This window comes from Carcharodon carcharias, chromosome 28 (assembly GCF_017639515.1).
Source record: "Carcharodon carcharias isolate sCarCar2 chromosome 28, sCarCar2.pri, whole genome shotgun sequence".
Classification (NCBI taxonomy): domain Eukaryota; kingdom Metazoa; phylum Chordata; class Chondrichthyes; order Lamniformes; family Lamnidae; genus Carcharodon; species Carcharodon carcharias.
In genome coordinates, this window is record NC_054494.1 from 21,424,711 (window position 1) to 21,436,908 (window position 12,198).

Genomic DNA, 12,198 nt, shown 5'->3' on the forward strand with positions numbered 1-12,198 from the left:
TGAATAATGTGCTAAAACGTCAAAAATCAAGACATTCAGGCAGTGGGGAGAATGAAATGAAGAGCCTCAACGCTGATTTCCAATGTAAAGGATCTGAATTATGGGGAAAGACTAGTTGGACTTGGGCTTTTCAACTTGGAAGGGAAAAGTCTAAGAAGTGATTTTACAAAGGTATAGTTAAAGCTGAAGAAAATATTAACCCAGAATATCAATTTAAATTAAAATGCAGGATTGCAACAAGGAGACACAGGTTCAAACTAGTAAAAGGCAATTTTAGAACAGATATTAAGAAATTATTCTATGATCAACATGTGGCTGAAATTTTAAGGTAGAGTAGTGGAGGCAGAAACCCTGGAATCATTTGAAACACACTGGGATACTTGATGTTAGGATCTCTCTAGATGGATGAATTAAGATGAGCTGAATGTCCTTTCTGATCTGTAATTATTTTATGATGTTATGAGAAGTACAGTTAACAATGGAATAAAAGGGATGCTTTGTAACCAATGCATTGAATCAAACTTGCTATTTATGCGGACGGTATAGATGACAAAGATAATTAAATGTGTCCATATCTTGGTTTCGGAGATTTTCCACTCAGTTTAAATATTTTCTGAGGAAAATGTGTTCTCAAAGACTCCCACCTCAAACCTATCACAACAAAAACCGCACTTGAATTCATCCCCCCAAAAAGCCCAGCAGTTCCCTGTAAATGCTGCCACAAGTAAATTCCACCACATGGGCTCAAAAGGTGTTTCCCTTTTACCCTATTCCCCTCCACTTACCCCCTGATCCTGCCCCAAATAATTGCTACCACTACATCTATAGTAGCAAAAGCCGATGAAAGGTACCACTGAGGCAAAAAAAACAGATTGAGAAGGCCATTTTGAGTGCTGCTGCAGAAGCTGGGTGTTTCCTTCACTGCATAGCAATCCTTTTAGTACGGTTTTGCTGCTATTTTTACTCAACTCTGCTCAGAGTTCTGCTTTGCACTCTAAACCTGGATTTCTCAACAGAAATACCTTTATCCTGGTACATGAAATGAAGGAGGATGAACACATGGAGGAGGTTTGGCTCGTTTAGCGTCAGGCATTATGAAAATTAGCTCTTCCCTACATGTAGAGAATAACTCCCCAGGGCCTGCAGGTAAAGAAGGTCTTCCTTCAGCACTGCCACAGGGAAAGGAGGCTTCACGAGAAGGAGAGAAAGTGGAACAGGAGGGTGAGCAGCTGACTGCCTGAGCAAGCAGAACACAAAGGAGAGCCCAGAACTTATCATAAATAAAAGTTTGGCTCACCAGATAGGTCACTTTCACATCCACATTTTCTCCCTCACGCTCTCCTGCAAAGTCCCTCACAAAATTCCTGCCAAGTCCTTAGTAAGATAGAAATCAGCATTTCCCCCACCGGCAAATAAAACATCATAAAGTTTTTGGCTCAGCCACCCTGAGGAAACGTATGTTGGTAGATACGTTTCAAAGCCAGCAAGGAGCTGAAACATCCAAAAAGGATACCAAGAGCTGTCCTGTTTGCAACTGGAATCTCAGCACAAGCTGCAGACATAACATCCAATGTGAAACACATAAAGGAGTACAACCTGGAACAAGCAGCATAAGAACATGACACTCCCATCAGATACTGGTTGAAAGTTTGAACCAATATATTTGAATTTTATTTTAAATAAAAGACCTGCATTTATATCGCACCTTTCACAACGTCGCATCATTAAAGGAATTTCGCAGCATCTCTCAAAAGTAAGTCATAGATGGACAATGAATGAGCAGTTCATCATTTAAAATGACGGCCCCCAGGGGCTAAAGTGAGATTGTATGTTTGAGCAATATTAATGAAAAGCAATATTTTCTGCATAAAAGTTGTAGTTAACATTAAACAAAACAAAGGATATTAATAGTTTGTTTAACATGCACAGTGCACAGTGAAATTTTGATTGCATTTCCACTGGAAAAAGGCTCCTCGCTGAAAGTACAATGGTGGAAAACTATCCCTAGTATGTTGTAATCTTATAATAATCATCATGTACAATGTAGAGTGGGTTTGAATGTTGGGTTTCTTAGAAAAAATATAAAGTTTGCTGAAAGTGTTACGGAATGATACAGCACAGAAGGAGGCCATTTGGTCTATTGTACCTGTGCCAGTTCTTTGAAAGGGCAATCCAATTGCACCACTAATATTAACAAATATTTTAATTAGATTCAGAACAGGAAAAGAAGAAAGCTCAGACAGATACTCATCACTTCTAACAAATCAATTCTAACAAATCACTGTCAGGTCACCATTCTGAGACTATTTCATTTTCTCTTCCAACAAAGACACCAAAGAGCGTTGAAAAAATGGATAAATAGAAGTTATCAGTTTATAAGAGAGAGGGGCCAGTGAATTCACAAGCAGCCATAATCTATATAGAACTTAATGACTGAGTGAAAATATATTTAATTATTGGTTATCAAATATTTACTATATCCAATAAGACATGGTTATTTGTTTTCTCATGAGCACAATGTTGTATTTTTTTTGATTTATGTTTGGCATAAGGTGAACTGTTGGTTGAAATTTGGGTGGAATTTTAGATTCACTTTGTTGCTGTGCAGGCACAGATCAGGAGAGTAGGCATCAGGAAAAGAACAACTCAGGAAAAATCACGCAGCCAGCACATTAATCAGCATCGATCAATCACACATCTGCCAGTTCAATGTCTGCATCTAGCAACATCAAATACAAGACCATTTCCCCTTACAGAAGGCAATCACAGTATGCAGACCTGAAACAGTTACATTTCTATGGAAAACAGGTTCAATTCCTGGTCTGAACTGCGCTAGCTGTTCTCAAACAGTGCAACAAGTGGAGTACAACAACAGGCCATGGATTCCCTGGGTTAGGGAAAGGAAAATTGCCTGGGATTTTCACCCTGATCACTTTATGATGAGGCCCTACAAGAAATGGGTGTGAGGGAAACACTGGGCCTGGCCATGTTATCGTTTACAATGGGGTTACCTGATGGCGCTCACTGCCAAGATTCATGTGTGAAGAATGACAACTTTGCCTAGATATCAGGGAGCCTCTGCCTCCCATGCCATTGTACCACAGCACCTTGAGGTGGGGAGCAGAGTGAAGGAAAGGGAAGAGAAAAAATAAAGGAGCAGCTGGAATTTAACAAGTCACTACCTTCTTAGCCATTTAAAACAGAATGCATCTCATCCATTTTACTTCTGGCACAAACAAGTAGAATGGAGATAGATAGGTGTTAAGTCCTGGGGTTTATTCATTTGGACGAGCCATGAGTTGAAAAACAGCTTAGCACAACTTAAAGGCAGAGCAAATGATAACTGTTGCAATCTTCTCGCTGTTTATTTTACATTAAATATTAACTATTAAATATACATTGCACAAGAATGGGCTGAATTCTCAAATGAGACTTATTAGTACTTTGGATGGCTTATGATCTCAAGATTTCACTTATGAAAATATAAGACTTTTATTATACTGAGAACTGTGATTGTTCTCAAAAATCTGATGGACCAATTCAATTTGGTGTTAGGCCCAGGTAAGAGCAGCATTTTATAAGGAATAAATGTAACTATATAAAAGCAGATCATTTCAAATGTGAAACATAGTTATATCTCCTAAAATGACTCCTAAGGATGAAAAGGGATTAATGGCTAACTCTCAATAGAATGCTTCAGATCAGAATGCAGCACTGACTGTAACATATGTACACTTGGCACTGGTGACATCTTCCACTCAGTTGCATCCAGCATCAAATACATGAACAGCTTTACTGCACCATATCTCCAGCAATAAAGATTCACATGTCTGCCAGGGCCTGATTCAAGTTTACAATACACAGCACATACTTAATATAATCACAATGAATTTTATTCAAAGTTAATAAGCAGACAGCAAAAACAGAACTTCTTCTGAAAATGTTCCAGAAGAACATTCAGTGTTGTTATAATTATTGCCAGGGTTTGCTTGCCAGGACTTAGAAATCAAGGAGCTGTCCATGATGTCCTAGCTGTGAAGGCCACTTATATTGCACATAAAACCTGTTTCTGACCTAAAGGAAATAAATCTAGGTGTCCATTTATGTTTGGGAATGAGATTATACATTCCATTTAGCATTTTTATAATGGAAAGCCAATCAGTAATGATTGCTGTATTACAATGCATCCATCAGAAAACATGGCTTGAAATGGAACTGTGCGAGATTTTTGCCTTGGAATATTCATAAAGGTGACACATTCAGGTAGAAATCCCTCCTCCACCACTTCGACAATAGGTTATTCAAAATCATATTTTTATATACTTTTAAAGTAAATGTGTTAATGTCTTCAGTTAAATAGACAAAGGAAGTCCATTCCTATGATTGAATTAATATTTGTCCCAGTGCTGAAACTAATCTTAACCTGAAAACTGAAGGATTCTTTGACAGGAATTATTCTCACAAAATGGCTACTTTGTCACCAACTTGTGACCACAGTGGAGGGAGCACCATCGCCACATGGACTGCAGCGTTTCACGAAGGCCCACCACTAACATCAAAGGTCAAAACTGCAGGGTTTTCAACATCAGCCATGTCCTGGGGACATACAAATAAAACATTTGCAAAGGCCTAGATTCGCTGCAAGTTCAAACCGTTGTGAAATTCAGTATATCAGGAGTTCCACTGGCAACTCTTCATGTCCCATTCCGAGCAGAAAAGTGCAAAGATTCTATGAAATATTTGATCGAAAATTAGATCAGCAATTTTCATATTTAGAAATGACATGATTTTGAGGGTAAGCTATTTCTGGACTTCAATAGTAGAGAAACATCTGAGAATGGAACAGAAAGAAGCATTTCCCGGGAATAGGTGAACACTGCGGTGGTTGACGTATTCTGCTGGGGTAAAACGTGGGACTGCTGTGCACCTCTTCAAAATCTGGAAATGATCTGAATATATTTTCAAAACAGGAATTCTGCTAAATACCTCCAGTCAAGTTGCAACTACTGCAACTAGTTGAGAGATCTGGAATGGTAAAGTTCCTGAACTATTGCTGAAAGTGTATTTTTTTTAATCCCCTTCCGTGACCACTAAAGCAGAATCTGGATTGCCAGTGAAATACTGTTTCAGAGGAGAACATTCACCAGCGTACACAAAATCATATTTTAACTTTAAATCTTTTTTTTATAAATCGCGAACGTTCCTCATTATGTGATGCAATATTTAACTGGAGTTATTTTTTCGATTCTTAGTTGAATTTTTTAACATTGCCACTTTAAATGCAAAGCAGAGAGAAACTCGGAGAGAAATGCGTGCGTCATTTCTCGCAAATTCCCCTTCAGAATAGCAAACAGCAAAGGATGGATCTTGCAGTGTTCCCGTCCCCTATATAAGGCGGAGGGCGAGCAGTGACTCCGCACTGTTGCAGACAGACCGACCAGCAGCAAGATGAGCTACAGCTGGGATCCTCTGGGCGCTTCCCCTTATCGGAAGATGCACACGGACCCCTCCAGGCATCTGGCTCGGAACTTGGGCTACTCAACCCCCGGCTTCCGCGCCCAGAACTGGTCCAGGGGAACTGGGAGCTTCAGCTCCTCTGTCAAGCGCAGCAATGTGTCCAGTGTGCGGGGATACAGCCCGGTAGCCCACAGATCCTCCGAGAGTGTGGAACTCAGTCACTCGTCTCTCTTCAATGATGACTGCAAAGTGAACGAGAAAGAGTTGATGCAGGGTCTCAATGACCGCTTTGCTGGCTTCATTGACAAGGTCAGGCAGCTGGAGCAACAGAACAAGGGGCTGGAGGCTGAAATCACGGACCTGAGGCAAAAGCAAACATCTTCTTCCCAGCTGACCTGCATCTACGGGCCAGAGATCAGGGAGCTCCGGAACCTCATCCAAGAGCTGGAGAACCAGAAGGTGCAGGTCCTGCTGGACAGGGACCACCTGGGGGAAGATCTCCAACAGCTAAAGGGAAAGTTCGAGGAAGAAGCGCGAATCCGAGATGAGCTCGAAACAAACATCCGAGTGTGTCAGAAAGGTAGGGACGAGGCTCACCTGATTAAGTTCGAACTGGAGAAGAAAGCCCAGTCTCTCGCGGACGAGGTCGTCTTCCTGAAGAATAACCACGAGGAAGAGGTGGCTGATCTCTTCGCTCAGATCCAGGCGTCGCAGGTTAGCGTCGAGATGAAAGATTTCCTGAAGCCTGATCTGACGGGAGCCCTGAGAGAGATCCGAGCTCAGATGGAGGGATACACCAGCGTTAACATGCAGCAAGCAGAGGAATGGTTCCGCACGAAAGTGGCCAAACTCAACGAAGCTGCAGAAATCAACAATGAAGCCATCCAGAGCACAAGGCAAGAGATCAGTGAGTATCGCAAACAGCTACAGTCAAAGAGCATAGAGCTGGAGACAGTGAGAGGAACCAAGGAATCCCTGGAGAAACAGATAAATGACATTGAAGAAAGACATGATGCAGAATTAGTCCACTACCAGGTGAGAATTGTTTCAGTGCAGTACCGCTTTACTTGACTTACTCTCCACTTGCCTTGTGATCTTTAAAAAGAACACGTTATGTTTTACAGGATACCATTCAACAACTCGAAAACGAGCTGAAAAATACAAAGTGGGAAATGAGTCATCACCTGAGGGAATATCAAGACCTGCTGAATGTCAAAATGGCGCTAGATGTGGAGATCGCCTCCTACAGGTAGGGGTAATTATAACTTGCAGCTGCATCGAGCGGAGAACTCAACAATATTGGGATTTGGATAATGTCACTTACCACGTGAAGAAAAACACACACCGGGTGAATATTACACTGTGGGGTATGAAAAAAATGCCCTCTGGAAATAAGCGGAATAAACTGCGATCAGCCTGCATGGGTTAAATTATTTGCGTCATGACCTGTTACTCTGCATACCTCTGCAGTATTTCTGAATATGATTTTCAAACAATATGCAGCTCAGGGAGAGATTAGTGCCCCATAGTTTAGACCATTCATTTACTACAGCGAGATTAATACCTGAAATGGGCATTAAATAAATGAATGTTTTCAGGGCTAGTTATTCATGTGTCCTATGGCAGTCACAAGAACTGAAGAACGCAACTCCTAAGTTTGAGGTGAACTAGAAATGAATAAAATTGAAAAGTAAAACTAAAGTAATGATGTGAAAACGGATCGAAGCTGCAGTGATCTTGAGAGAAAAAAACTAGGGAACAGGACTGTACATTGTTCAAAACAAAAATATGTATTTCCTCTACAATCTAAAAAAGTTAAGGTGAGATTATTTTCACTGAGGAATCAAGTTGCAGTCCTGCACTAAAATCAGAACCTAGCTCACTTCATTCCCAGAACCTTGTAAATTAATAATCCTATACATTTTAGGATATGTAACTCCATTTAAGATCCCGCATGATAATTATTCTTGCAAAGCGGCATTTCCAAAGTCACAAAGGACAATCGGTGCTGATAGGGTTAAAATTACCCGAGACTGAGCTAAGGATTGAGTTTTAATAAATCAAAGATGGTGTGATTTAAATATTCCCATTGACTACACAAATCGAGTGTGAGGACAGCTAAGAGAACGGAGTACTGAGGGATGTGGGGTCGCAAATGAGTTGCCAGCCGCTCAGGTCTGTGCAACATCCTTCACATTGATTAAAACACTTCGTAACAGTGCTTTCTACTTTAAGCTAAAGAGAACAAGCTGAACATATAAATGTGTCGTTTGTTCCTTCATTGTAATTCGAGGTGAATTAGAAGCCGTGTTCAGTGCGGCTGCAGGATGCAGCACTATGCGGTGATGGGATGCTGCAGTTTGCTGGGGGGGGGGGGGGGGGGGGGTGGTGGGTGAGAGAAAACAACGACAAAAAGTTGGTAACTGAAAGCACACCTCCTACTGGCCACATGCAGTACTCATGCAGTATTGTGCAGACCAGACTCCTGTTAAGGAGACTGCCTGAGCGTCCCAAAACCCCCACCACCCCCTCCAAGAAACATGATGAGGACATAGAAGTTATTATTTTATTTAAGCAAATATATATATATAAATATAAATAATACATTTAACTTCCAATCCCCACATTCCAGGGATGATATTTTCACAGAAATTCACAGAAATATTTTGGAACAAAGCTTTTGACAGATTTTAGAATTTACCTTTGCTGTGCTAAAACACTGAAACGTTTTTCAATAATTACCTGAATTCAAGAAGTTTCCCATTAAAATTCCACAATAAATTAAAAATCGGATTTAATTTTCTTAAAGTATTTTGAGCCACTTTTCTCCACTCTGTGGTTTGGGAGAAACCGATTCTCCAAACCTCCCCATCCACCCCAAATAAGTGACCGGCACTAAAGCTGGACACTTCTGAAACTAGGGGTGTGTTGTGTCCATTCTCAATGATGTTTGACTGATTTCTGAGAAGAATTGTCCATCTGAAGTGGATCGCATTATCTGGGGACACACCAAGCATTTTTTTTTTGTTCGTTTAAATGCTGCAAGCAACCCCAACATGGATAGATACCTGAAGAAAGCCCATGACATTTCAATGTTACATTATATGGAATATATTTAAACTAAAGCGCTCCAGCATTACTGCAACAGGCTTCATGAAGTAAATAAGTGAGTTAGTGTCACATAATTTAAAAATATCTTAAACTGAAGGCGACTCCAACTGGAGAATGCATATAGGTGGACATTGGATGAAGGATTGAATTTGTCTATGATACCCCTATATTTGTCTATGATACTCCTATATGATAAAATAGTTTGTATCGTATCCAGCCATCTCCTTAAGCCCCTCGAGCATGCTGTGCCATTCAGTTAGATCATGGCTCATCTGTACTTCAACTCCCAAAAAAAAAGATTTTGCATTTATATAGTACTTTTCACAACCACTGTACATCCCAGAGCACTTGACATCCAATGAAGTACTTTTGAAGTGCAGTCCCTGTTGTAATGTAGGCAACACAGGAGCCAATATGCAGTCAGCAAACTCCCACCGACAGCAGTGTGATAATGACCATCACCTTCTCAAGGGCAGTTAGGGATGGGGGATATATGCTGGCCTTGCCAGCGATGCTCACATCCCAAAAATGAAAAAAAATGTTCCTGGGCTGGTGACTGAGGGGTAAATGATGGCCAGGACACCAGGCTTAATTCCCCTACTTTTCTTCAAAGTAGTGCCACAGGATCTTTTTTGTTCACCTGAGAGGGAAAATGTGGCTTCAGTGTAATGTCCAATGTGAAAAATGGTATCTTCAACAGTGCAGCACTCCGTCAGTACTGCACTGAAGTATCAACTTTCATTTTTGTGCTCCAGTCCTGGAGTGGGACTTGAACCCATAACCTTGTGACTCAGAAAAAACAGTGCTACCAAAAGGGAAGTGAAGGCATAGAATTTTTTTTAAAATAATTTTTAAATTTTCAGGTTTCAGTTGATGATTCGTCATGTAACACACAACTGACCACAACGATACTGTCATGGGAAAGCCATGTGCATCATGCAAAGGCCATGTGGTTTTACAGAATTAGAATAAGAAAAGGAGAGCGAGCCCACTCCATGTTACTTTTACCCATGTACCCTGGTGGCAGGGACATGGGTCCTGGAGCAGGCCATTTGTTCAATGTCATGGTGCTTAGTGTGAAGGACTTAGAGACAGAGAAATACAAAGCAAGTGAACGTGGGACAAAAAGGAAAGAATTTGTTCACAGGAGCTCTGACATCATTGAGCAATGTTACATTTGTACGTGTACAAGTTTAATCCATCTTATAAACACATAACTATGTTCTCTTTTCTTAATTAAGGAAACTTCTTGAAGGCGAAGAGACAAGGTTTGGCACAATTACAGGTAGCTTCACTCCTCCTTCATATACCTACAGACAAGCACAACCCATGACTCATTCAGTTTATGTCACGACAAAGGCCAAGGGTACCCCCACAAAGGCTGCGCCTCAGTACAAATTTGTAGAAGAAATTATAAGTGAAACAACAAAGGAGGTTGATATGGCAGAGCTAGAAGATACCGTTCGAGGAGCTATCTCCGATGATGGCTCTGGTGAAAAATTCGATGAGGATGACCAAACTAAGCAGGAAGATGATGAAGATAAGGATGAGGCGACAACAGCTGAAGCTTCAGATGATGAGGAGGCTGAGAGAACGAGTGAAACAAAAGAAGAGGGTGCAGAGGAAGAAGCTGAGGAGAGCAAAGAAGCTGAAGAGGAGGAAACAAAAGCAACAGAAGAATCTGAAGAGAAAGAAAGTGCTGAAGCAAATAAAGTAGAAGAGACATCTGAAACGAAGACTGAAGAAGAATCTACAAAGACAAAAGAAAATGAAGATCTAGACGCTGCTGAAACAAAAGAAGAAGATGAAACTACAGAATCTAGAGAAGAGGAAGAGGCTACAGAGACAAACGAGCCCGACGCACAAGAAGCTACTGAAACAAATGCTAAGGCTGAGCAACAAAAAGCTACAGAAAGCAAAGACACTGAAGAGAAAAAAGTTGCTGAAGGAAAACAGGGCAAAGAAGAAAGGACAGAGAGAAAAGAGCCTGAAGAGCAAGAAACAGTGGAAACAAAAGCTGAGGCTGAAGAGGAAGGAGTTGCAAGCACAAAAGATGAAGATGAAAGTGAGAAGCAAGCAGCTACTGAGGAAGATCAGACTGAACCAGGCGATGCTACAGACAAAATAAATGCCAAGGAACAGGGTGAAGACCATGCAACTCAACAAAAAGAGGAGCCAAAAGGAGCAAACGCAAACCAAAAAGGTGAACCTGGATCTGCAGCTGAAGAGGTTGCAGAGGAAAGTAAAGATAGAAAGCAACTGGACAAACCAGAGCAAGAGTCACATAAAGTGAAAGAAAAGACAAAAGCAGATGAAAAAGAAGCTGCTCCTCAAGAATTAGGAAAAGAAAGTGAAAAACAGACAACCAAAGTTGAGAAAGTACAAGCAAGTGAAGTCACAAAGGTGTCAGAAACAGGCCAAACCGGAAAGTCTAAAGAACAACCGAAAGAAGAAAAGGTCGAAGACAAAAAAGCTGATGCCCCTAAGAAGGAAGGGAAAGAAGCAAACAAGGCCAAGGAAATAGCAACACTGGAAGAAACAAAAACTGACAAAGATAGTAACAAAAAAGAGGATAGCAAGGAAAGTGAAGGAAAAACAGTGAAAGCCTCAGAAGCAGAGAAAGCGCAGGAAAAAGGTGGAAGCGACCAGCCTGAAAGCAAGAGCACCCAGTCTGGAGAGAAAACGCCGGAGGCTGTCTTAAACGGCTTGGATATCAAATTGGATAAAGAAGAAAAAGAAGTTGAAACTGACAAGAAATCTACAAGAACTGCAACGGAGGTAATTCAGAAAATTGCAGAGGAAAGCATCAAGACCAAGGAAGAGATCGTGAAAGTCTCAGTTACCAGCACAGTGAAAAAAGAAGTGATTGAAGAAACAAAAAAGGAAGAAAGATCCATGACAGTTTCATCAGATACTAAAAACGAGGTCAAAGAAAGTAGATGAATAAGAGAAAACTTAATAGATCAGACAGTAAGAAATGCATGTTACACAGTAAATGTCTGGCACTTCAGCAATTTAAGAACATAGAAATGAAATGTATGTTTCTGCAATAGGAAGTATGGGATTTTCTCAGGGGAATAATTTCAATTTTAATTTATTGCTGCATGAATAATTGCACAATTAAACATTGCCATTGCCATGGGGTGCTTACAGATAACTTTGACTTTGAGAAATAGTTTTGATGTCTATGGAATCAAATACAACAGAAAAAGCCTTAATTTTCCTGTTGATTTTAATATATTTAAGTACATGCGCATTGCGTACTGGAATTCAGACATTTTTGAGTCCTCGATGATACTAATAGTTGCTACAAATATAATCAATGAATAAGTAGCAATCGACATGTCATTCACAAATAAACGCACTTTGTCAAAGAAAATAGATCTGTTTCAATGTGATTTATTTACTTTGGGATGCTTTTATCAAGAACTGAGATTTAGATTTTATGTCCTCAGGATTTCCCAAAGTATGGCACAACCAATCAATTGCTTTTGAAGTGTAGCCATTGTTCTTATGCTCTTCTCAAGGGCAATTTGGGATGAGTAATAAATAATGGCCCAGCCAGTGACGCCTGCATCCCATGAATGAATAAAAAATAATACAGCAACCAATTTATTCACAGCAAGCTCC

The 12,198-nt window shown here is 40.5% G+C and overlaps 1 protein-coding gene across 1 annotated transcript; it reads left to right on the forward strand.

Annotated features, from left to right (window-relative positions):
• Window positions 1-5,437: 5,437 nt before the first annotated feature.
• LOC121270942 (alpha-internexin-like) lies at window positions 5,438-11,871 on the forward strand. The gene is made up of 3 exons (XM_041176611.1): window positions 5,438-6,492; window positions 6,582-6,706; window positions 9,810-11,871. Exons 1-3 carry the CDS (start codon window positions 5,449-5,451, stop codon window positions 11,509-11,511), a joined length of 2,871 nt encoding a protein of 956 aa, XP_041032545.1. The 5' UTR covers window positions 5,438-5,448; the 3' UTR covers window positions 11,512-11,871.
• Window positions 11,872-12,198: the final 327 nt, after the last annotated feature.